The sequence below is a fragment of the Microtus pennsylvanicus genome, chromosome 6 (genome assembly GCF_037038515.1).
Source record: "Microtus pennsylvanicus isolate mMicPen1 chromosome 6, mMicPen1.hap1, whole genome shotgun sequence".
Lineage (NCBI taxonomy): Eukaryota > Metazoa > Chordata > Mammalia > Rodentia > Cricetidae > Microtus > Microtus pennsylvanicus.
In genome coordinates this window covers 8,180,548-8,205,018 of record NC_134584.1, presented here as the reverse complement: position 1 = coordinate 8,205,018, position 24,471 = coordinate 8,180,548, and the positions used below count along the sequence as shown (strand labels likewise).

General features: G+C 47.9%; 1 protein-coding gene across 2 annotated transcripts in view; it reads right to left on the bottom strand.

Moving 5' to 3' along the window:
- Positions 1-690: 690 nt before the first annotated feature.
- The window catches only part of Tent4a (terminal nucleotidyltransferase 4A), a 36,491-nt gene continuing 12,710 nt past the window's right edge, over positions 691-24,471 (bottom strand). Inside the window, exons 2-13 of one of the 2 annotated variants that reach the window (XM_075975723.1) lie at positions 18,097-18,220; positions 17,226-17,272; positions 16,036-16,156; positions 14,888-14,995; positions 13,672-13,800; positions 11,464-11,677; positions 9,322-9,448; positions 5,325-5,425; positions 4,673-4,845; positions 4,048-4,206; positions 3,746-3,910; positions 691-2,771 (exon numbers count right to left, since the gene is read on the bottom strand). In XM_075975723.1, the coding sequence (XP_075831838.1) occupies positions 2,577-2,771; positions 3,746-3,910; positions 4,048-4,206; positions 4,673-4,845; positions 5,325-5,425; positions 9,322-9,448; positions 11,464-11,677; positions 13,672-13,800; positions 14,888-14,995; positions 16,036-16,156; positions 17,226-17,272; positions 18,097-18,220 (1,663 nt within the window). In that variant the 3' untranslated portion in view covers positions 691-2,576. The remainder of the gene's footprint in view (positions 2,772-3,745; positions 3,911-4,047; positions 4,207-4,672; positions 4,846-5,324; positions 5,426-9,321; positions 9,449-11,463; positions 11,678-13,671; positions 13,801-14,887; positions 14,996-16,035; positions 16,157-17,225; positions 17,273-18,096; positions 18,221-24,471) is intronic. The other variant, XM_075975724.1, reaches the window with a different exon arrangement.

Below are 24,471 nucleotides of genomic sequence, written 5' to 3'. Positions count from 1 at the left end.
CAGTTATGAGGTAGGGGTCACATCTGTCCCCACTGCCTGGACACACACTCGGGACTTGAGAACTTGCGGGTGAGAGCAAACAGGAGCAGTGGACTGCTCTGCAGAAATGGAAACTGCCCACACTTCACAGCCAGCCTCAGGCCCGAGGGCAGAAGAGCAGCTTCCAGGGAAAACAGCCTAGTATGGTTTCCTACCTTGCCTGGAATTCACTGCAGCTTCTAAGGTCATGAACTGGTCTTTTTCTGACTCAGTCACTGGAGAAAGAACGATTGTGTTAGTACGGATGTGCGCTTTGTTCCCGGCCCGTGCAGTAGGCGGTACAGCGTCCCACCACAGACACTGATGGGCTGAGCAGCTGAGAGTACTGTCACAGGCATGCTTAGCAAACTCCCTACACACCAGAAACTGCAGGTGTCATGTTTGGGAGCTTGGAGTGTGGCAGTGTTGATCTGCATGCAGGCCCGTTTCCCTGGGATGCAGGCCTCCAGACCACAGCACAGTGGGGAGCACACAGTGCTCCTGAAACTTCAAGCACCCACATGTGGGGCTCAAACTCCTGCAGCAGGCATGACCCCATGTGATGACCTGGCCACAGGGATGACCTGAGGATCGTATTAACCTCAGCAAGCAGCTAGTGCAGAAACCACCCCACCCCACCCTTCAGAGGAAAGCATCTAGTCAACACAAAGCTGGTTTCTAAAGTTTATTAAAAATCAAAGAATAGAAAAACTTTACATAAAAATATGTCAATTTTAGTGTCCACATTGTTGTCCACACACAAAATTGAAACATGATAGCTTCTGTCAGCCTGTAGCATGTGGCCACAGTGGTAGCCAGGCCAATTCATTTGGTTCACCATTACAGGGATGGACACACACCTGGGCCTGGACAGAACTTTAAAACGCACATCTGCGGGTCACTCACACGGCCCCACGGTGGCTCCTTAATGCAGATACAGTCAATATTGCTAATGTGTAATTAGTACAGGCCTGTGGACCAGTGTTCCTAAATATTCTTTAGCAACAGGTTTCACAATTTAAATAGTCTAAATATTCTGGATGATTCCAATCCTCATGAGCTGCAGACCCCATGTGCTACTCTGCTCAGCACTGTCTCAGAGTCAGCAGCCCCCATGGCAGCGGCAGCGAGAGGCAGACCCAGACACGCACAACTTGTCCTTGGCTAGGCGTCCGTCACATTCAGACATCAATCTACAACTCCCACTGCTGCATGCCAATCAGATGTCACAGCAATCAGCTTCTTGTCCTGACATTCTCTACCAGTGGACTGAAAGACCGACCTCTCTGTAGTGTTTAGCAGGGCCAGAACCCCCATTTTAGAAATGGAAGCCAGAGGGCCTACAAGATGCAAGCACTCCCAGGATAACCGTGGTGCTCCAGAGACTCGGGGTTTAGGCGATGGATATAATCTTGTTCAAAACAAGTAACAAAGACAGTGGTTGTTGTGGCAGAATACACTTGCATAGTATACCTGTTTGCTGCTGACGTCAGGCACCAGCCGCTCCTGGGCCCACGCTGGCTGGGCTATGCTCTCCTGTGATACAATAAAATACTCCCCACGTGCCCCGACCGCAGAGGTACTTTTCAGATATTTGCTCTTAACAGAACAGTGCATACCGCTATGCAGATTCCTCAACGGAATCAAGGAAATTCCTCTCTCCACATTCCTAATCTGGGTGCCATTGTCTGTAACGATACTCCCCAGGCCCACGGTTCAGACACATCACTTCCCGACCGTAGCACGGCACAGCCACAGTACTGTACAATCTCTATGATGTGACCACCTCTGCTCCCTAGAGGTTTTTACTTCTGGCACTTTAAAAGCTGGATTTGCTGTCTAGTTTTTAAAAACCCAAACCAAAATGTCAGAACTTGTGGTCAGAGCAGAACAACAGCCCAAGGCCTACAGCAAGGCTGCCAGGAACGCCTCACAAAACCATCACGATGACTTGGCTCCTTCACTGCATCCGACCAAAAGAAAAGACGTGAAAATAAAACCCGCAAGCCCCTCCTCACGGTGTTCAGGTAACGACACTTAACAGACAACAGCCAACACGAGGAACCCAACTTAGAAAATGCAAATTGGGAAAGGATCTAAGCGTGTTTAAAAAAAATTCCCTCCTCCCTTAAATATAACTTATGTGAAAATATGAAATTAAATAAAAAATATCTGAGTTATTGCACAAATCATAAGTTTTCAATATTTACATAGAAAAACAGTCCCAAAGTTTCAAACAAGACATGAGGGCAGTAAAACGGCAGCCTGCACACTCCCATGAGAAAGACATGTAGCAGGGCTTGACCTCTCTGCCTGGGACAGACAGGAGCACACGCAGTCCTTCACTCCTCAGCCGCCCTACTGGGCACGGGCGCAGACTCCTAGGCAGGCAGACGCACATCCACGTGTAGTAAGGCTTCACAGATGGGCACAGGGAGCTGCTCTGTAGGATGGATGCGGCCACCACACAAACATGCAGAGTGACCTGTGCCGGGCGGCCCTCGGCAGCCCACAGTGGAGGTGCTGTGCGCAGTCTGGGGTGGAGCAGCCAGGAGCCATTATCTGCTGAGACTCACAGGCAAGCTGTCCCTCGTGTGTGCGTGCTTTTTCCTCCTCCAGCCGGTGCGGTTGTACTGGTGGTGTCCTCGGTTGCCAACAGGAGGCCTCACGGCTCCACTACCCACAGAGCTGTAGCCGCCGCCCTGGGTGTGGTTGTGGGAGCCTTTCATAGACAGTTTCATGCCGCTGTGCTGCTGGAGAGACAGAGAGAGCAGGGCTGAAGTGCAGCACACGGACCACGAGATGACAAGAACCACAGCCACGTCTTCCCTGCTGTGCTGTGCAGTGGGCAGACAAGAGCCTCACTTCGCTCCACGTATTTGCTCTGTTTCGTCACAGGTATGAGAAGGTCCCTGTAAACCTCACTGTCTGTGACCGGAAGCATACACAGGAGTCACGTATGCCTACCTAATTCTCAGGACCTTTACAGGCAGCAGTAAAGCTCTGGGCCGTTTCCAAAGCAACTGCAAAGAGGACAAGAGAAGCATGAGATGCTTCCGCGAAGAGTGGAGGAGGCTGCAGTGCTGAGGACAGGGGCTCCATCCCCAATGCCAGCACACCCATAATAAGGAATTATCCCCTCCCAGAACAAAACTACATGGGCCAACTGGGATGGGGTAAGCAAAGAGGAGCTACTTTAGTAAGTACTGCATCCAGCCCTGTATGGGTCATGGGCCTATCTGATGCCTTAGAGGATGGGGAAGGGTCCCAGGGCATGAAGTACTCCCATGGCTAATGAGACTTGGCAAGACATCCCAGCATGGTGCAGCACAAAGCTCCCCACGGGAAGGGAAGCCAGCAACTGGGCAGACTGGCGGACAGTCTACTATAGGCTGTGGCAAGGGTAAGGCTTGGCTCTACCTTTTGACTTTAAAAACCAAAGTAAGTGGTCAAGTGAACTGGAGTCCACTGAAAGCCCTGCTCTCCGTCACGCTGCAGCGCCAGGGAGAATGGCAGCACTGTCACTGCTTAAACTGTCGCAATGAACCAACTAGCACTTGAGATGCTGCTGACAAAGGAAAACAGGGGTGAGCTGCACAGGCAGACACAGGCAGACACAGGGTGAGCTGCACAGGCAGACACAGAGGCCCCTTTGAAACTTTCTGGTCTCTCTGAGAGGCACAGGCCCAGCTGCGGTGACTCCGGAGGCAAGACAGACAGCACTCACCTTGTGATACAGATGGGGACTGGACAGTGGATTGGGGGATGCCGAGGGGATGGCTGGGGAAGTCACATGGTGAACAGCCTTCAAAGACGTGGTTCCTTCCACGCCAGCCTGTCTGCAAGGAACAGGGGCGACTCCGAGGGTTGGCGGGGGGATGGTAAACCTGGTCTAGAAGGAAAAGGTAAGCATGAGCTTCCAGAGCGGGCAAACATGTCAGTTCCTAAGACACAAACATGCCTGAAGAAGAGTCAGTTCACAGTGAACACTGCTGGCTCGGATGCTGGCTCTAGAGAGGGAGCCTGTACCTGATTGTTCGTTGTCATGATCAATGTTCTGGGAGCAGCAGGCTGAGGCTTACTGCTGGGTATTGGCAAGGCTGTAGGCAGGCTGGCCATCAGGGTGGTGGGTGCTTGTAGGCTGAACTGACAAACACTGGGAGTGGTGCAGGCGGGCGCATCTGAGTCCTAGAGTCAGAAACAAGGAGAGCTGTGAGCAGGGTGCCACTGCGGTCTCAAAACGCACCCTCAGGGAGAGAAGCAGAAAAGGTCATTCGAGCAAATCAGGCTGAGCAACAGATGGTCCAAGTGTACCCGCTTCCTCAGAGTTACTTTAAAACTGAGAAAGACCAGGCTATAGGAAACACGTGAACTTCAGTTTATAAATCTCTAAACCAGATTTAAAAAAACAAAAAACAAAACCACTGAAAAAAGTCCATGGCTTGGCTGAGGGATATTACTACCTCGGTCATGTGAGCAGCACAGCCTGGGCTTAAGGCCTATGGCAAAGAACACCAAGCACAGACTTCGTATGCATGCACACCCAGGAAGGGACTGAGACGGAGGAAAAGGTCCTGAACTCCCTGTTAGAGATAACAAGGACACCAACCACCCCACAGGTGAGGGAGACAGTCAAGAGCAAAAACCCACTCACAATATCACTTCCAGAGAGCGAGGACACGGAAGAAGCAGAGGAACCTGAGGACAGCAGCTGGGGACTGGACAGGGACAGAGTCAGGCGTTGGCTGTAGGGGGAGCCAGGCTCCCGGCTCTGCATCTGCTCCCCATTGCAAGTGTTGATTCTCTCCTTTATCTTAATCCTGTTGTCTGGGGCAGGAAAGCAAAGCAATGTGCCAGCAGCCCAAAGCTGCGGAGCTCTGAAATGTCGCATGTGCAACTAACAAACCAAACCTTAAATCTGAGTTAACCAAATTTTAAATGTATATTAAACTAGTTATCAGAAAGCATTAAAATATCTGTCCAACACTGGGTGCGTAAATCTTACCTGTAGCTTTTATAAACTATAACATAAAGTATCTGAAATAGAAATGTAGAATTCTGAAATACAAAGACTTACATGCTGGAATCCAATCAACCTTAACAACAACGTCTGCCTGCCCTGCCCCTGCCCACACTCCCACTGCAGCTTCTGCTCTACTTCTATCAGCTTAGGTCTTACAGAGGAACGGTCTGTCAGAAAAAGGAGGAGGAGCCACTTTCCTAGCTTGAACAACCCACAAGAGGGGAAGAGAGGCTTCTGTGCTGAAGGGCAGAGGGCCAAGCCTCACACTGTGTCAGTCTCTCACCCAGGTCTGGAGATGGGAGGATTCTGCTACCCCACTTTTCTTTGATCCACCTCCGGTAGTCAATCACTTCCTGGGTGACTTTGATGATTCTTCCTAAAGTACTGCAAAGAACAAGGTTGGACACAGACATCATGTGTCAGGTGTGAGGCTCATGAAGGACAAAAGAAGTCGAGCTGAGTGAATGAGTTCTTATGTGTTTACATTCAAGTGTACTATGAGGTCATGATAAAAGGAGGTCCTTAACCACCATCTGTCTACGAAAGACGACAGCTCCAATCCAGCTCTTAGGGGCCCAGACCCCCATTCACAGCAGCCATGGAGTGCTGACTGTTTCCCACTACAGGGTAGGAAAGACCCCAGTCCTGGTCTGCAGCACAGCCACAGTGCCATTCCCAACAGCAGGCTGCACAGTCCTGTCCTCCCCACCAGCTGTCTGCTCCCCACCCCCACATGCTATACTGATGTGGGAGTGTCATATATCAATCTGTTGATTTGATTGGTTAAGCAATAAAGAAACTGTTTGGCCCTCATAGGTTAAAACATAGATGGGAGGAGTAAACAGAACAGAATGCTGGGAGAAAGAAGCTGTGTCAAGGAGTCGCCATGATTCTCCCACTCCAGGCAGACGCAGGTTAAGATCATTCCTGGTAAGCCAGTTCGTGGGCTACACAGATTAATAGAAATGGGTTAGGTCAATATGTAAGAGCTAGCCAATAAGAGGCTGGAACTAATGGGGCCAGGCAGTGTTTAAAAGAATACCATTTCCGTGTAATTATTTCGGGGCATAAGCTAGAGCTGGCCATGTGGGCGGCCAGGTGCCGGGGACGCAGCCCCGCCGCCCCTAACTACTACAGAGTGGCGCCCGACGTGATGGACTAAATCCACTTAAAAACCTGAGAAGGCTTAATAATAAGGGAGAGAGAGTTTAACACAGATTTTTGCTGTTTGTTGGTGGCGTGCTGTAGAGAGATTTCCTGATTCGGCAACAAGCAGCAGAAAAAACGCTGTGCCAGTTTAAAGCGCAGCTTCTTGGGGCTGTGCTGCCAGCATCAACTCTGGCTTTAAAGCATGTCAGTGGATTTTATGGGACTGGATGTTTGTGTTCCCGCTTGGGATGGGAAGAAGAGTGCTCTGAGACCGTGCTGAAGGCTCAATTCTCCCCACCTGCACCTGGGCAGCCGGCAGAATCAGGCTTAGGCAGGCGGAAGAGCATGGCGGAAGAGACGTGTTTTCAGACTGCTCAGTGCTCTGCGTGTCAGATTTGGTTGTATCTTGGATAAAAAGAGTTTCTGTGCTGCACGCTCAGTCTCAAAATTAAACTGCTGAGTGTGGCTCCAATGTGGACTTGCTGTGTGCCTGGAACTGTGCTCAGCTCAGGGGCACCAAATGGATCTGAGGCAGGAGCGGCTGCTCCATGCTGAACTGTACTGACCTCAGGCAGGAACTGCCGTAATTACCATAATAACAACGCAGTTAAGGTTTAGACTTGGCAGTAAACACACAGTACCGTATTACCCCTACATGGTGCAACTTAAGTTTTTAAGAACTGCTTAATATTTTAAAAAATGCTCCTGGATAGTAAAAAAAATTACAGATTCACAATAAAACAGATTCAGACACTGTTGAATAAATGTACGTAGGCTTGAGAGAGAGAAGAAAAAGAATATAAATAAAGTTAATGTCTTAAAAAAAGGGTAAAGTCTTTAAAGAGACAGAGTACAGATAGTTAAGAGATTAAAAGAAATAAAGAAAAATAAGCCACATAAAAATGGAAAATTCACAGAGAGTCTGGATTATGTACATTGTGTTTTCTTTAAAATTTTTGACTGTGAAGGAGCTAAGTACAGAGAGACATTTCATTACATGGGCTGCCAAGCTAAACCAGAATGGATATAAGGGTATTAGGATTTCAAAATTTGGGTCTAAGGATATGATGCTTTGGAGAGGGTCTTCTTTTGTTTTCACAGAGGACCACACCCTGTGGATTGCATCTATCCCGATATGGTATGATAGACCATGACCTCCCGAAAAGTTCCTGTGAACACCCTCAAAAAATTACTTCACTCAACTGCCAACTGAGATAAACCTGGCACACAGGTTACACCCTAAATGATCTGATTAACAGTGCCCCCATTCAGCAGGAAGCAGTTTGGAGAAAAAACTGCGCCCACGTTCCCAAAATATTGTTTATAAATGTTCTTTTACATTTAAAGGGGGAAATGATATAGGTATGAATAATTTGCATTGGTATGGATTTTGAGGTCAATTTTGTTATATGTATATGTATTTCTGATCTTGAATAAGGTGTTGTGATTGTGTAGTTCATTTTTAAAATGTAATGTATAATTAGGAAATATAGGTTGTTGATGGATAATCATAAATAATAGTCAAGTTTGTAGTCATATTACTTAGATTTTCAAGATATATAGAGATATATTTCAGATAGGCATTCTTCATATCTCTCAAGGGCTGCAGAATATGGCATTTAAAATATTTTAATAACTTAGGACTTTTCATGACGATGAGACATGTCTGCTCCTGGCAGCACCAATCTACTTCAAGAGGAAGATGGGCATTGAAGAGGCTCCTTATGGAGTTTGATAGCCATTTGGGAAAGAAACTGTTCTTGCCTGGACTATTGCATAAACTGGACACAGAGAACCCGCAGAGAGAGGACTGCTGAACTTGCCTAAAGGTGAGATGGTCTTTCGGGGTTCCTGATTCATGAGAGTCTGCGAGACATTCTGCAGGACACAGCAGAAAGTGACTGAACTGTCTTTGAAATTTCCTGCTTCATGGAAATGTGTGCTGGATACTATGGGCCTGAAGGCCGAAGATGGATGCCCCAAAGGTACAGAGGAACTTTGGGTGACTGTACAGGCAGCGAGATGTCTCTGTTATTTCTAGAGTTTTGGACTTCGTGTTTGTTAGGTAGTATTATATCCTTCTGGAGTCTTTGATGGAGTTGAAGAATGAATAGATAGTTATAGTTTTCCTTAGTTATGATAAAAGATAAAATATATATAAATATTATAACTGTAATGCTTGCTTGATAACTGTTTTGCTATATGTAATTTTGCTATGTTAAAGTTAAAGCCTTCCTTTTTTGTTTAAACAGAAAAAGGGGAAGTGATGTGGGAGTGTCATATATCAATCTGTTGATTTCATTGGTTAAGCAATAGGAAACTACTTGGCCCTCATAGGTTAAAACATAGGTAGGCAGAGTAAACAGAACAGAATGCTGGGAGAAAGAAGCTGAGTCAAGGAGTCGCCATGATTCTTCCACTCCAGGCAGATGCAGGTTAAGATCATTCCTGGTAAGCCAGCTCATGGGCTACACAGATTATAAGAAATGGGCTAGTCCAGGTGTGAGAGTTAGCCGAGAAAAGGCTAGATATAATGGGCCAAGCGGTGTTTAAAAGAATACAGTTTCGCCGGGCGGTGGTGGCGCACGCCTTTAATCCCAGCACTCGGGAGGCAGAGGCAGGCGGATCTCTGTGAGTTCGAGACCAGCCTGGTCTACAGAGCTAGTTCCAGGACAGGCTCCAAAACCACAGAGAAACCCTGTCTCGAAAAACCAAAAAAAAAAAAAAAAAAAAAAAAAAGAATACAGTTTCCATTTAATTATTTCGGGTAAAGCTAGCCGTGCGGGCGGCTGGGTGCCGGGGACGCAGCCCGCGGCTCCTACTTCAACACTATACCTATGCGGCAGCTAACCTGGAGTCAGAGATAAACATGTCTGACTGGAGGATGAACCAGCACCAATCCAGGGTTTAGAAGTCAGGATCTGTCCCCATACAGAATACCTCAGTAAAATACCACCCCATTAAAGAATGTTCAGCCCTAGACCATGGGCCATCCAACAGCCATCCTGAATCCCAATCCTTATTACCAAGGTCCATTCAAGAATGACAGTGTACCCACCAATATCACAGAAACACACAACTAGAGAAAGTAGAGCTGCCACTCCCCGGGACCCAGGTCCAAGACCCATTACCTTTCAGAATCCCGGTTGGGGTAAGACCTGGCGAGCGGCGACACAGCATGGCTGAGCACAATGTAGGCGTAGTCAAACACCTGCTTCACCTGCATGGCCCCGTAGGAACTCCGCCCAACATCGTTTCCTGCAACAAAAGGCAACTGTCAGACTGCTTCAGGCCTGAGCATCACCCTGCCATTTCCAACTTCTCAAACACGGTCCTGGGAACGGGGCCTCCAACTTCAGCAGCTCATACAACAGGCATGAGAACACAGCGCCGAGTGCTGCCGACTGCAGCACACAGCTCATGTATGTAAACACACACAGGTTCAGTGTACATCAGATGCCACGTCAGCAGTCTACTGCTACGACTGCAAAGGGGGCAATCACAGGGATCCTGAGAGTTCATGAGGTCACCTAAGTCCCAGGGTAGCAGGAAAAGAAAAAGAAAAAATACCCACAAGGAACCACCCACCACAAGGAAAATCCAAGACATCCTAAGCACGAACCAGCAGTGTGGCCCTGGCATGATCAATAACCTCACTGGTAAGTCCTCAGTGTCCCACAGATGAGAGGGCAGTCGCCTGAACACACAAGGAGAGCTGGTGGGGAGTGAGCACTCTAAGGAAGAGCGCTACCAGTCTAAACTCAGAGCAACCCAATGAAGCTGTCCCTAGAGTTAAGAGGAACTACACACATTCATCCCTCATGGGCGGGTGAGGTGCGGACTCTGAGGAGGACACTGAGGTTTCGTCTTCCTGGACTCAGCTATAGCACAGCAGTCATGCAGACACACTGACACAGACACTTGAAGGCACGAGCTCGTTGCTCCAACAGACACTCAGGAAAACCACATCTCCCCATCTATGGAATCTTCCAGACCTCTTAAAAGACAGCTCAGAAGAACTGTCAGGACATTCTCTTCAATAAATTCTTGAAGAAATTAATCACATCCTAGGAGCATTGAAACACTAATAAAATGTTCATTAAATTTGAGGATAATAAAATAAATAATGAACAGGAATAAACACAAATAAAACCACAAACTGGGGTGCAGTGAGGGACAGGTTCCCCTAACACAGGGGTGCAGTGAGGGACAGGTTCCCCTAACACAGGGGTGCAGTGAGGGACAGGTTCCCCTAACACAGGGGTGCAGTGAGGGACAGGTTCCCCTAACACAGGGGTGCAGTGAGGGACAGATTCCCCTAACACAGGGGTGCAGTGAGGGACAGGTTCCCCTAACACAGGGGTACAGTGAGGGACAGGTTCCCCTAACACAGAGGTAGTGAGGGACAGGTTCCCCTAACACAGGGGTGCAGTGAGGGACAGGTTCCCCTAACACAGGGTACAGTGAGGGACAGGTTCCCCTAACACAGGGGTACAGTGAGGGACAGGTTCCCCTAACACAGGGGTACAGTGTGGGACAGGTTCCCCTAACACAGGGTTAGTGAGGGACAGGTTCCCCTAACACAGGGGTGCAGTGTGTTCCCCTAACACAGAGGTAGTGAGGGACAGGTTCCCCTAACACAGGAGTAGTGAGGGACAGGTTCCCCTAACACAGGGGTACAGTGAGGGACAGGTTCCCCTAACACAGGGTACAGTGAGGGACAGGTTCCCCTAAGATAAAAATCCACTGAGGAGCCTGCTCAGCAGACCCAGCACCCACGCCTGCAGTCCTATGAGAAGGGACAGAGCACAGCCACCCTGTCCCCTGCCCTCGCTGACTCTTACCTAAGGGGTGCTCAATAAGCCATGTGCAGAGCTGAAAAGAACAGAGTTAAACAGGAATCTGCAGCATGGTTTTACCAGACTGGCAAAGGTTTAAAGGCCACTGTTACCACGGTGACATGAGCCCCCTTACACATGCCAAGGGGAGTGAGGCTGGGAGAGCCCTGGCTCAGCCCCCATGGAAACAACAGCAACATTCATGACACAGGAAAGCCGGGGAGAAAGTGCTGCGGGACGGGAGACTCCACCCTTCCTGGTGTGCTTCTTCCCAGGAGTGAATGGTTTCTGGAGGACGCAGTGATTAACCTTCCCAAGTCCAGCAGTCACGCAATGTGAGGTTTAAAATGCAGTAAGCCAGTTAGAACAAGGACTCTTGACAGTGTCACCGCTAAGGTCTGTGGGTACAAAACCAGCCACAGGGAATAAGCTCACCAGGCAGCAGGGGGTCCTCAATGCATAGCATCGATGGTCGGTACCCACTGGTCATGGCTTTCATAATCTCTTCTTTGGCGATATAGGCACCTCCTTCTTTTATTCTAATACCAGTTTTCAAGTAATTAAAATTTCTTCCATAAAGTTCAAAAAATTCTACAAGAAGCATTCCAAGGTTTTCGTCAGCTCTCCGGGCATCAATTCTTGGATGTAACTGTAAAAGTAGCACAGCCACAAAGCGTATGAACTAGGGATACATTCTAAAGACACGTCCCTAGCAGCCTCTCCAGAGACTCAGAGTCCCCACTCAACAGCCCCTAAGAAAGTGTGAGCTGCGTCCAGGAGGCCCCAGTGCACCTGCCAGCCTCTCAGTCACTCAGACCATGACTTCCAAACACAGACACCTGAGTAGCCCCATGCTGCCCGACAGTAGGTAAGTTTTCCATATCCTGTGTGACCGTTTCACAGTAATCTCAGCCTCCTGAAATGCCACCAATAGATGGCAGAACAACACTGACTAGAATCACACCTCGCGTGAACCAGGGAACTCATCCTGCTCCCAGACACACCACTGTCCAACAACTCCTCTGCACCAGTGACCGCCCACATGCAGCCAGCACTAAGGAGCGAGCACCTGCAGTCTCACTTAGTCTCACTGGTCACGCTCCAAGCACTTGAAGGTTGTATTCTACAGCACGATGGTCAAGTCTCAGTAACATACAAGTCCTGGCAGCACAGTGGCTGAAGCAGGAAGCAAGGCTCCCCTGTGACATCAGAGCTCTGGGTTCCTGGATCGAACCTCTGCCAAAGAACAGGGCAGTCTGTCTGTCTGCCTTTATTCCCTTGCCTTTGAATCAAATCAGACACTCAAAGTCAGTCCAGTCCAGGGCCTGGCCTCCTTCCCTCAGGCAATTGTGAGATGGTCCAGCCTGAAGCAGGTGGGCTCTAACATAGGCACAGAAGGTGGAGAGGAAACAGCAATCCCATCCCCTCTGGATGGCCCTGTGAGGTCTCGCAGTCGCAAGGACCCCAGGAATAAGCACATCAGGAGGTGACATGCACATCACAACTGTCCTTACAAGATAACTGAAATGACACCTCAAATCAGGGGCACTCAAGAAACACAAACAGAGCCATTTAGCTCACAGTGGACTGGGAGGCTGCACCATCACATCAGAACAGGGGGGGCTCAACACCAAAAGCTCCTCTGCTGTCACACTTCGGGGACATAAGCTTTAGGGGCAACAAGCCTGGGAGTCAAAGCTAACACACAGTCAGCATTGTGGTTTAACTTGTAGGGTAGCAAGGTCGCTGGAAATGACAACCCTCCCCAAGCAGAGTGCAAAGAAAATCATTGATATACATGGGACATATACTTGGGGGGCTAAAATACAGAGGAATTTTTTTTTCTCAAGCAAACGTTAAATGTCATAAAATTTTAATTAACTCAGGTACTACTTTATATATGTGACATCGTTAACAGGTTTAAGAGATGCCTATAATTCCAGCGCCTGGGTGTCTAAGGTAGAAACACTGCTACTAGTTTAAGGCCAGTCTGGAGCACATGGTGAATTCTAGGTCATCTGGACTACAGAGTGGAGGTCTGGTGTCACTGGCCTCTCCTATGCTTCACTCACCAGAACAAACAGTGATGACACATAACTAAGACCACCAATCACAGAAGGCTTGGCAGGCAGTGTGGCTCACACATGTAATCTCAGCACTAGGGAGCTGTATCAGAAGGACTGCCATGAGTCCAAGTCAGCCTGGGCTACACAGTCAACTCCAGGCCATCCAGAACTAGAGCGACTTTTATCTCCAAAAGCAAAATGAGAAAAACGTAGAAGAAACTTTCTCCATCTTTTCCCCATGTTGGTGCGTGTCCTTCATTCTGAAAGTGATTGGGGACAGATTACAGATAAGCACCAATGGAAAGGGTGCTGTATAGTTTATACAGCAATAAACCAACTAGCTCTTGCTCTCTTGCTCCAAATACACAATTCACATAGTCTCAACATAGTAAAAGCTTCCTGGAAATCAGACAGACATCTCCTGACAGAAGCCAGCCACAGAATCAAGATGCAGGAATGACGCTGACCAAGACAGCCACACCTTGAGCCAGAACAGAAGCAGGAGGGGGAAACTGCTCACTAGTGGTGAGGGCCGCCACTTACGCTGAGAGAACAAGTTCACAGAAGGTCCACTCACCTGCAGGAAGCTGATGGCCATTAAGATGAGGCTGTAGGAGCTGATTCCTCCTGTGAAGACCTCGTTCAGATCCCTCTGCAGGAGGAACTGTTTCAACACTAAAATCAAGTACGGCAGTAGCGAGTACTTCTGTAAACGCAAGAAGACGCATACAGGTCAGCTGATCTGCTTTTAAAGAGACGCAGACAGCAAGTTTCACAAGAGAAAGAACTGCTCATCCATCCTCTTGCCCCCACCTCCAAAAAAGAACTGTCTCCAATTTTAACTGTCTCCAAGGCTGAAGGATTCACACTTGCTGAGGGAGTATGAGAGCACCCTTTCCCCTCGAGCAGTGACTCAGTCAGGGGACACAGTAGGACTGCCAGCAGAATCCCGAGCACGCAGGAGTAAGCAGGTGCACTTGGGCTGCGAGCAGCACAAGGGAAAGCAGCGAGGCCAGGACATGTGCAGAGGGGCTGATCCAGTGTTATGCTGAGATCAGATGAGAAAGGAGAGGAGCTGACAAAGTGGAAGACAGAGAGGAGGGAGCCAGACAGGCCTGGTCAGAGCTCCAGAAGGCACCAGCTCAAGCACCAAGCCAATCTTTTATCACTCTTTGTTGGGGGGGGGGCTACCCCATTCCCAAATAAATCACACACAGAGGCTTAATATTACTTATAATATTATAATATAATGCCTGGCCTTAGTTTGGCTTATTTCTAGCTGACTTTCCTGTAGTTAGGATGATTTAAGCCTCTGGGTTTTTTCTCTTTTTTTACTTTCACTCTTACTCTGCGGCTGGTGGGCTTTATTAGACCATCAGGTGTTTTAGACAGACACAGTAACACAGCTTCACAGAGTTAAACAAATGCAGTATAAACAAAAGTCACACACCTGAAAATAATATTCCCCAACACTGAGGCTTCTAAAGGGAGGGGACCCACAGAAGGAATGTCGACCTAAACTTGTGAATGTGGCCCTGAGCCGGGAGCAAGGATGTGCACTAACAGAAAGAACATTTCCCCAAAGCTCTCTAAAATGACACTCAATGTTAGGAAGTGGTTACTCAAAGTAAATCAGAAAAACAGCTACGTACTTCTCAAGTACCTCTAGAAACCCCATTACAAGGCACTCATAACTGAACCCTCTGTATTGCTACCAATGCCCCATTCCAAGGTTTTTAACATTCATGAGAAAGGAGTAACAGGATCTCACACGGAACCTGTAATAGCAGTACCTTCATGTAGTTCTTGATGAACTCTGCCGCCCGGACACCAGTCTCCATGTTAAAGCTAATGTCGACTTTAACTTCAGTCTCCTGGTCTGTGAGCTTTATGATTGGCACCTGCGAAGATTTAATTTAAAAAGCGGCTTTGGCATCTACATTCTCCAGACAGCCATTCCCCTCCCTTTCTTCACAAAGGGAATCAGCAGTCCTCAAGGGCAGTTTTAAAGAGAAAGGCTCTGTCAGTGGTCACTAGAGACCCAAAAGATGTCCAGCGTCCCCCTCCACTGTCCTCACGGCAAGTCCCCACTGCACTTGCTCCTGCAGGCTGACTCTGAAGTGGGACAGTCAGAGGGGAACAAGAGCCTGAAAAAGAAGACTCCCATGGGAAGACCTGACCTGCACATGCACCCTAAGAAACCATTACCACACATAAATGTCATTTTTTCTCGGTAGACTTGGGGCAGGGGTCAGACACACAAAGCAGTAAACCACAACACTACCATACTTGTTTTGGAGCAGCTGCAGCAAACAAACAGGTTGCATCGCACACAAAGCCCCTGCACTCCAAGATCTGAATCCATGGATATTATGGAGGATGGTCAGTAGAGAGAGTACACCCCTGCAGCAGCTGGAAAGCCTTAGACGCAGTCTCACCTTCTAGCTGTTAAGATGGGAGCCCTTTCCTATGCAGACACAGCTCTGGGTAGCAAAAGGAACTCTTGATTTTCCTCCTGCAATGTAAGCTAGCATGTTGTCTTTCCCACATGAAAACCACACAGCCACACAGATCCCTAAGCTGCACTCCAACAACAGCACAAGAAACGCTAGTTTCTCCTGCTAAGCTGCACTCCAACAACAGCACAAGGAACGCTAGTTTCTCCTGAGCTATCCTCTTCTTCCTCTTGCTCCTCGAACACACATGGACACAATTTTGTCTTTTTGCATCAAGGGTGGTGATCTCACAAATGTCAAAAAGTCCAATTATCACAGGCGGGCAGCTTCTCAGCTGGTTAAGCATGAAGATGATCAGTTGCATGTATATACCACAAGAGGACAATCTTTAAATGTAGGCAGTAACAACGACCAGAAAGACCCAAGGACGCTGGCACTATGTGGGGACTCCTATTCAGATGGAGGTGTCAGGTCTCCATACTCACTGTAGCTTTGTCAAGGACTTTGATGGAGCATGGCTCAGCCACGTTGTGCTTTCGAAGGGCTTGTTCCAACAGCTGTAATGGAGGACGTTCCCACTTTCCAAAGACAACCAGGTCTATGTCACTGGACAAAAGAGAAACATACATTGGTCACAACACACCTTACCAAGAGGTGACATCACACATGGGAGGCCAGCCCCACAGCATGCGGCCACTATGCTACCAGGCAGCGGCAGAATCCCACTAAGGATTGGGCAACTGAACATAGCTCAACTCGTGTAACTATGAAAAGCAAGAGTTGAAAAGGTCCTCAAAGCCCCCAGAACTACAGGGGTGAAACAGATACCGCTTTCCAGTCAGCTGTGCTACTGTCACTCTTGCATGATGACCTTTCTGAGGGGAAACAGATTCTGGGCACTGTCTTTGTGATATCAAGACCACTGACACATGGGTGGGGTAGTTAAAGAAAGTAAGAGTTTGATCCAGTTGTGGCCTCTGAATCTTGGACTTTTCAGTCAGCAGAACAGAGAGCCAAATAAGCTTCTATTGTTTACAATTCAGCCAACCTGTGGTTACTATGTTACAGTATCAGGAGATTGAAGACAATGTTTACAATTCAGCCAGACTGTGGTTACTATGTTACAGTATCAGGATACTAAGGCAGTGTAGACGATTTGGCCAGACTGTGGTTACTATGTTACAGTATCAGGATACTAAGGCAGTGTAGACGATTTGACCAGACTGTGGTTACTATGTTACAGTATCAGGATACTAAGGCAGTGTAGACGATTTGGCCAGACTGTGGTTACTATGTTACAGTATCAGGATACTAAGGCAGTGTAGACGATTTGGCCAGACTGTGGTTACTATGTTACAGTATCAGGAGACTGAGACAGAGTCTACAATTCAGCCAGACTGTGGTATTTATGGTATTACATTAGCACGAGACTAAGGCAGTTCCCATTCATCTGTCTCTAATGCCCAACATTTCTATTCCATAAAAAATTAAATGCAAGACGAAAAAAGCCAAGCAAGCAATTTGATACCTTAATAATAATAATCTAAAATTCACTTTCTGCCTAGCATCCCTCTGTGCTCCACAATCCTTCTCCAGCTGACTATTGGAGCCTCAGATGCACACAACCATCTACCCAATAAATACTAAAGCACACAGTCATCTGAGTGGTACTCACCTTGTTGGAAGATAGAGACCTGTACTAAAGCTGCCAAATATCTGCACCTGAAAGAAAATACCCCACATTCGAGTCAGCAGGCTCCCACCTTGCATAACATGAGTAAACAACAAACCAGCTTGGATAGGGGAGGGAGCAGGTGGAATGCTACAAACTAAAAAATCCGTTTATGTATGTATCAAAATCCAGGCACAGTTATTAGCTGCCCAGTCAGGTGGCATACTGCAGGGTGTCTGCACAACTACAACCAAGTACCTCATTTCCACAGATACTTACTCATCCATGTGAAAGTGAGGTACTATAAAACACTGTCTTGTGTTGGTTTTTTAGAGACAGAGTCTCTCTATGTAGCTCTGGCTGTCCTGGAACTTACTATGCAGAACAAGCTAGCCTCGAACTCACAGGCTTTGCCTCCTGGGTGCTGGAACTAAAGGCATACACCACCATGCTCCATTTGGACTTGCAATTTCTAATAAAGCAAGTTATATGCTGCAAAATGCAGTGACTGCAGGGGGTGGGGCAAGAGTGAGATTTCTAACCTTAAGGAGATTTTAAAACAAGAATGAGGGAGAGAGAGAGGATAAATGAAAATGAAAATATAAATATGAATTAATTTCTCAAGCTAATTTAGGTCCTCAACCAACTGTGCACTGGTGAGCTAACCAATGGCTGGACCACTCCAGAGTTTGATTCAGCAGTGCAGTGGAAAATGCTTTTCTAAACAGCTCCCAGGTGCTACCCAGGATTGTGCCTCGAGAGCCACTATACCCAGAGTAATGGGAAGCATGGATTTGAGTGGACACAGCTGGCAAAACAACTACAGGGAATTCACATTGACTGGTATGTGTGAGGTAACACAAAAGATACCCACATCAGCTGTTGGCCAGAGGTCTTTTACCACAGTTTCAATCCGTTTCACCACTTCCCTTCTCATGGCTGCTTCTTCAGGACAAGGGGACATGAAGTTATAGAAGTCAATTATCTCCTCATGAAGTCTGGTGAATAAAAAAGAAAAACAAGAGAGTTACAATTAAACAGAATCCTACCTTCTTTAAGCTGTGTCTGAAATATCAACAGAATGAAACAGTCACCTTTCTGCTCCCAAGGCCTCAAGTGTCGGGCTTCCTCCCTCAGGTGAAGTTACCTGGAGGACTGTCCCTGATACTCCAGAGAGGACAGCTGGACAAGTCCTCTGGTCTACAGCAGGCACCCCACCAGTAAAACAGTATGGTCAGATGTCTGATCACTCATCCAGGGCCAAGAGGGAATGACCAGCATTTCTCCAAGGTAAAAAAGGCCACAACCTACCCAGGTGCCCGAGCAAGAAGTGGTGCCCTGCAGAACACAGGTGTCCTGATTCCAGTGCTGCGGTTCTAACAGCAAAAAGAACAGGCACTCTGTCTGTCTGAAATCATGGCAAATGAGATGCAAACATTACCACTGCTCTGGGAAAAAGTCAGTCAAGAACGTGTGCTTTGTTTTCAGAACAGGACACTGTTGCTGGACTGCCTCAGCTCCTCTGAGATGAGGGTGTGGTGGTCTGAATAGAAATCCCCCATAGACTCATGGGTTTGAATACTTGGTCCATAGGAAGTGGCACTATTAAGAGGTGTAGCCTTGTTGGAAGAAGTGTGCCACTAAGGTGTGGCTTTGAGGTCTCAGGAGTTCAAGCCAATTCACCTCTGGCTGCCTACTGAACCGTATGTAGAACTCTCAGTTCCTTCTCCAGCATCATGTCTGCCTGCAAACTGCCATGCTTTCCGCCATGACAACAATAGACTAGACCAACCTCTGAAACTGTACACCAGCCCCAGTTAAATGTTTTTCTTTATAAGAGTTGCCTTGGTCATGGTGTCTCTGCAAAGCAAAAGAAACTGTAACTAAGACAAAGGGGTCCAACAAAAAGCCAAGCCTCCTGTTGGCCTTTCCTGGAAGGAAGCAGGGTCACCACGGCACCACGAATGAGTCAGTGAGGGCAGGACGCCTGACAACTGACAGCAGCTGTTAACAGACATGGGAAACAGATCTGTTCCAGCCCTCCTGGGCCACGGAGGTAGCATCCCACAGCCAGTAGGAGTCAAGGCTAATCCTCTGCTGTCCAGCAGGCCTGTGGTCAGCACTGCCCAGTGAGGAAAGTCACCCCTGTGCAGGTAGGCGAGCAGCTGCCACCTAAGGGACAGCGCTGAGCAACCTCTTGGTTTCAGATGGCCTGGAAGGCTGGTGGGACTCTACTTCCACTCCTAGATCCTGCAGCCTCCCGGGTGCAGAGAAGGAAATGCAAAGCGGTGTGCTAGAGGCCTGTGTGTTCGCTGTCAGAACCTCGTCGTCTTCATACGCTGGGCCTGCCACTCGCCAACTGCCAGGCTGCGTGACCTGGGAAAGCAGGTCAGCAGGTCTCAGTCCTCTTCACCAGTGCCTGGGAAGTGATTGACACCACTACACCTGCTGGGTTCCCCGAGCATCTTGAGTTCTGTACTCCATTTGCTCTTGTTACAGTGTAGAAAAGGAGCATTGTAACCAAGGGGACCATGTTTGTCTCTGAGATACCAACCATGACATCTGGCCCACAGGCCAAGCACAGCTCCAATTCCATTGAGGACAGGGACTGCACTGAGCACTGCAGTGCCTGAACTGGGCACTCTGTGATTGTTCTGAAGAGGGCAGAACTGGCCAGACCAAAGGCTTCTTGGTGAGCTTTTAGTTTTCAGCATGAGAATACTAGAGAGCTGACTTTTGTTGTTATTTTCTACTGAAAATTAAAGTTCATAAAAAAAATAAGATAGTTTTTGTCTATAATCAATTTCCTGAAGTCCAAATCCATTCAAGGATAATGCCAGGCTAAGTGTGGTGGCCCACTGATGTGAGACTCCCCTCTGTATGCTGCGGATATCACTGGTTAATACAGGAACTGCTTTGGGCCTATAGCAGAGCTATAGGGGAACAGAGCTAGGTGGGGAAAGCTAAACTGAATGCTGGGAGAAAGAAGGGTAGAGTCAGGAAGAAGCCATGGAGCTGCCACCGGGGACAGACAGACACGCTGAAATTTTGCTGGTAGGCCATGACCTCATGATGCACAGATTAGGGGAAATGAGTTAAATCAAGATGTAAGAGTTAGAAAATAAGAAGCTAGAGCAAATTGGTCAAGCAGTGATTTAGATAATATAGTTTCTGTGTGATTATTTCAGGGCTGCGCAGTTGAGAACCAACAAGTGGCCTCCCTCCAACAGCCCACATCTATAATCCCAGCACTTGAGACAGAGCATGGGAATGGAGAGTTGAATCGAGCCTGGACCACATGACACCACCTTAGAACACAGAGAGAAAACATAACAGATTTTCTCATGTCTCTTCTGTATGCTCTATCAATTTCTGCCCTTAATACCCAAATCAGGGCGTGGAGCCTAGATCACTGGGCTGTTTGTAAGAAGCAACCACAGCTACAAAGCCAAACCAAATCATTCCATAGTAAACCCAGCTACTGGGGAAAACAATGGCCATCCAGGGAGGACAGCTTCCACTATGGAAGTGCCGCATCCAAACAATCTTCGCAAATCCAAGCCAGGTGAAGCAGGTACCTTGGGCTCCTGGTTCCTATGCCTTCCTCCTGCTCCTCCCTGGCAAAACTGGTTCCTTCTCTACTCCACAAGTCCCAGAGCTTCTGGCTTGGGCTCTCCACCCCCAACCAGCACAACTCCTAAGCTGTCCTAAGGTGCTGCTCTTCTTCTCAAGCGTAGGCCGGCAGCTGCACTGCATCAAGTAAAGGACACAGGGAAATGTGCAGTGGACGCAGTCACGGCATGGCTTAGACACCACAGCCACAGGAAGAAGGGACAAAGACAACACCCAAATGCTGAGTGACAGCAGTGCCTTTACTGAAAGAAAATAGGGTTGGAGCTGAAGATACGGTTCAGGGGTGAAGAACATCTGTTGCTCTTGCAAAGGACTCAGATTCTGTCCCCGGCACTACATAGAGGCTCCTAACCATTTGGACTCCAGGTCCAGGAAATTCGATGCCTTTTTCTGGACCCAGATGGTGTACAGACCATGCAGGCAAGATACTCATATACATAAGACATAAGATAAATCTAAGAGAAAAGAGAAAGAGAGTGTGTGCAAATGAGAAAGAACACACACAGATTAATGGGTGACCCTCCCTGGATGTGTCCACAGCATTTAACACACCAACTGTGAGCTGCTAGCACTGTGGCTTCCCAACTTGCCTAGACACAGCTCTTGGGCCCCAAAGGTCCAAAGCTCTACAACTGTTAATGCTTGCCTCCTTTACCTAGAGAGCCCATCAGTCATCAGCTCCCAGTTCTGCTGGAAAGTGATGTTAGGACCGTACTTGACTTCAAGTGCTGATTTCCCTTCCCGGTCTTTTCCAACACAAAACACTGGCAACAGTCCTCAGTTATCAATTATTCTCTCCCTTCCTCCAACTTTGTCTTCAAAAGCTTTTGTTTGGGGATTTGTTCTTGTTGGTTTCAAACATGGCCTCATTACATAGCTCTGGTTGACCTTAAACTTGCTATGCCAACCAAGCTGGCCTCAAGCTCACACAGATCCACCTGCCTTTGTCTCCCAAGTGCTGGCTTTAACGGTGTGCACCACCATGCCCAGCCTCAAAAAACTTTAAAATCAGTAGCTTCTGAGAAACCAAAACCCTTTCCTTTAGGCACCACTTTAGCCAGGAAACAGCACCTTGGTAAAAATATTTGGAGTTAACTGATACACACCCCCCGTGAAGCTAACAATTAAAGTTGACTACAGTAGGTTAACACCGACTGGTGTACACAGAGCAGCCAGACAGGAAAGGTCTTGCAGCTCTCTTTGATTCCCATGGTACTAAGCTGCAGTTACCTCCTTACTAGCCAGAAGAAATGGACTGCTAAGAAAATGGGAAGTACAAGTATCCATGAGAGAATGAATGAATCACTTCCACTATTCTGAGAGCAGATAATCTTCTTTAAAGCATCATTAGCTAGCATAGTTTGTGAATTAATTATAAATCACTTATTTAATTATGACACAAGGCAACTAGTATCTGGACAGATTTAGTAAACTTTGAATCAGAAACAAATTAGGAAATCTTGAATCATACTATCAAACACCTTTTTTTTAACTGCAGGCTCAAAACAAGTAGAAGGAAGTAGCCTGGAACTGGGCCCACGGGTGTTTAGAGAACTCCCACTAGCTGCTCTCTGAGTAGCTGCAGGAGCCTTTCTGGTACCTATCTTCTGCAGGGGGCTCTGAAAGGAATAGGAAGGCACAAGCAGGGGAAGGGATGACAGCTATACTACAGAGGTGTGTGAGGGCTTGACCTCAGGAAGCTCAGGAGAGAAGGAAGGTCTCTCCAGCAGCAGCTACTCCCTAGGGGCACCAAGAGAGGCCAGGGTCAAGTGTTGCTGTGATAAAACATGCTGAGATTATGTGGCCCTACTTCCAGGTCACAGTTTATCAGTGAGGCACATCAAGCCAGAACTCAGCAGCCAGAGGGAGGGGAGCTTGCTGGTTTACTCAGGATCATGCTTAGCTAGACTTCTCATACAGCCCAGGAATATCATCAGCCCAGGGAATGGCTTGTCCACAGTTGGCACCTCTCCCACATAATTAACTAGGAAACAATCTTCCACCAGTGTGCCCACAGGCTAATCTGATCTGGGCAGTTCTTCAATTGAGATTCCCACATCAGGAGACTCCAGGCTCTACCCTGTTAATACCAACTAGTATACACAGGGGATGAAGAGGGAGGGCTCTGCAGCTTTGTGACCAATGCTGTCAGTCTGACTTTAAACAAACAGATGTCCAAGAACCTTCCAGAATCTAACCAAGGGTTTGAGAGGTGCCCATGTGCACCCTCGGTGACCCAAGACTGTATCCCAGGCAGAGAAAACCCAAGGACACTGCAAAAGCCCTAAAGCCACCAGCGGGCTTCTTTCTCATAATGCAAAGCAAGAACTTAGCTTCAACAGCAGGTGCCTCATGGCAAATCGTCCAGTGCTGGCAGAGCCGCCATAGCTACAGCCCCTCGATCCCTACAGAAGGACCAGTTGAAATCAGCCCCAGTGCTCAGGCCCCGAGCACATGGAAACGCAGCAGTGGGACTGGCACCCAGATGACGACTAAGCCACTGCACTAAATCTGAGGGACACAGCTCAGTTCCACTTCATGTCATGGCTACTGGAGCAAACACAGAAACAAGCACCTACCTCGCTGAGAAATACCACCTCAGAGCAACCCTTCCACACAAAGGGATATTGATTCCCAATGATTAGGAAAAACAGCCTACAATTGTGACAGTAAGAAATGTTGACCTAGAACTAGACTTTAAGAAGCAAGCACAGAATGGCACATTTGTTACAAGAGTAGCCCTACTATAAAATAGAAACACACACACTTGGGTCAACAGTAGGGGAATGATGGGTAGTTTCTTTTAAATTTTTTTCAGTAAGTTCCTGCTTTTATGATCCTGATCCCCCCAAACACTAATAGAACCCTAGCTTTACCACTCTTGCCAGTGGCACACCAAAATCAAGCAGAAGGCACCCTTAGGCCTGCATCTCCATCAATACCCCACCTTTCGTGGCCTCTACCTTAAAGCTGGCTGGTGGTGTTCCTTCTGACTTGGCAGACACCTTCTGCAGGCCCTTCAGATTTGGTTCCTCTCAGGTCACTATTATAGGAAGTCATTCCAGATGGTCCCCATCCCACTTGCAAAGCCAGGGCCCTAAAAACCTATCCCACAATTCCATGCGCTGAGCAGGGAGTTGGGTAGGAGTAGGCACCTGATCAGACCCCACCCCAACAGCCCAGCTGCCTAACCTCCTTAGAGGCATAAGACCAGAAACTGCAGACTAGCTAGCTCTGCAGCTGCATTCAGACTTGCAGAAAGAAGCACCTTGGTTGAACATGAGTGCTGCTCTCTCCTGTGTGCGCAACACTGGTCATGGAGCACATGGCATCACTGACATGCACTCTGCACCAGCCCCACTACAGCCATGCCCCTAGCCGAGATGCAAGATGACAAGATGAACCTTGTAAGAAAAAAAGGGGACCCTATCAGGGTGGAAAATTTCCAAAACTATAGAAAGAAAGAGCAGGGATTAAGAGAGAGGAAAAGAAAATAACCCAAGAGGCCCAAAGATTTCTGCCAATATTCAGAACCAAAAGCAGAAGCAACTTGTATGCTCCAGTTACTTAGTGAAGACCTACTCTGTGGCAGGTACCGCAGAGGACAAACAAGGCC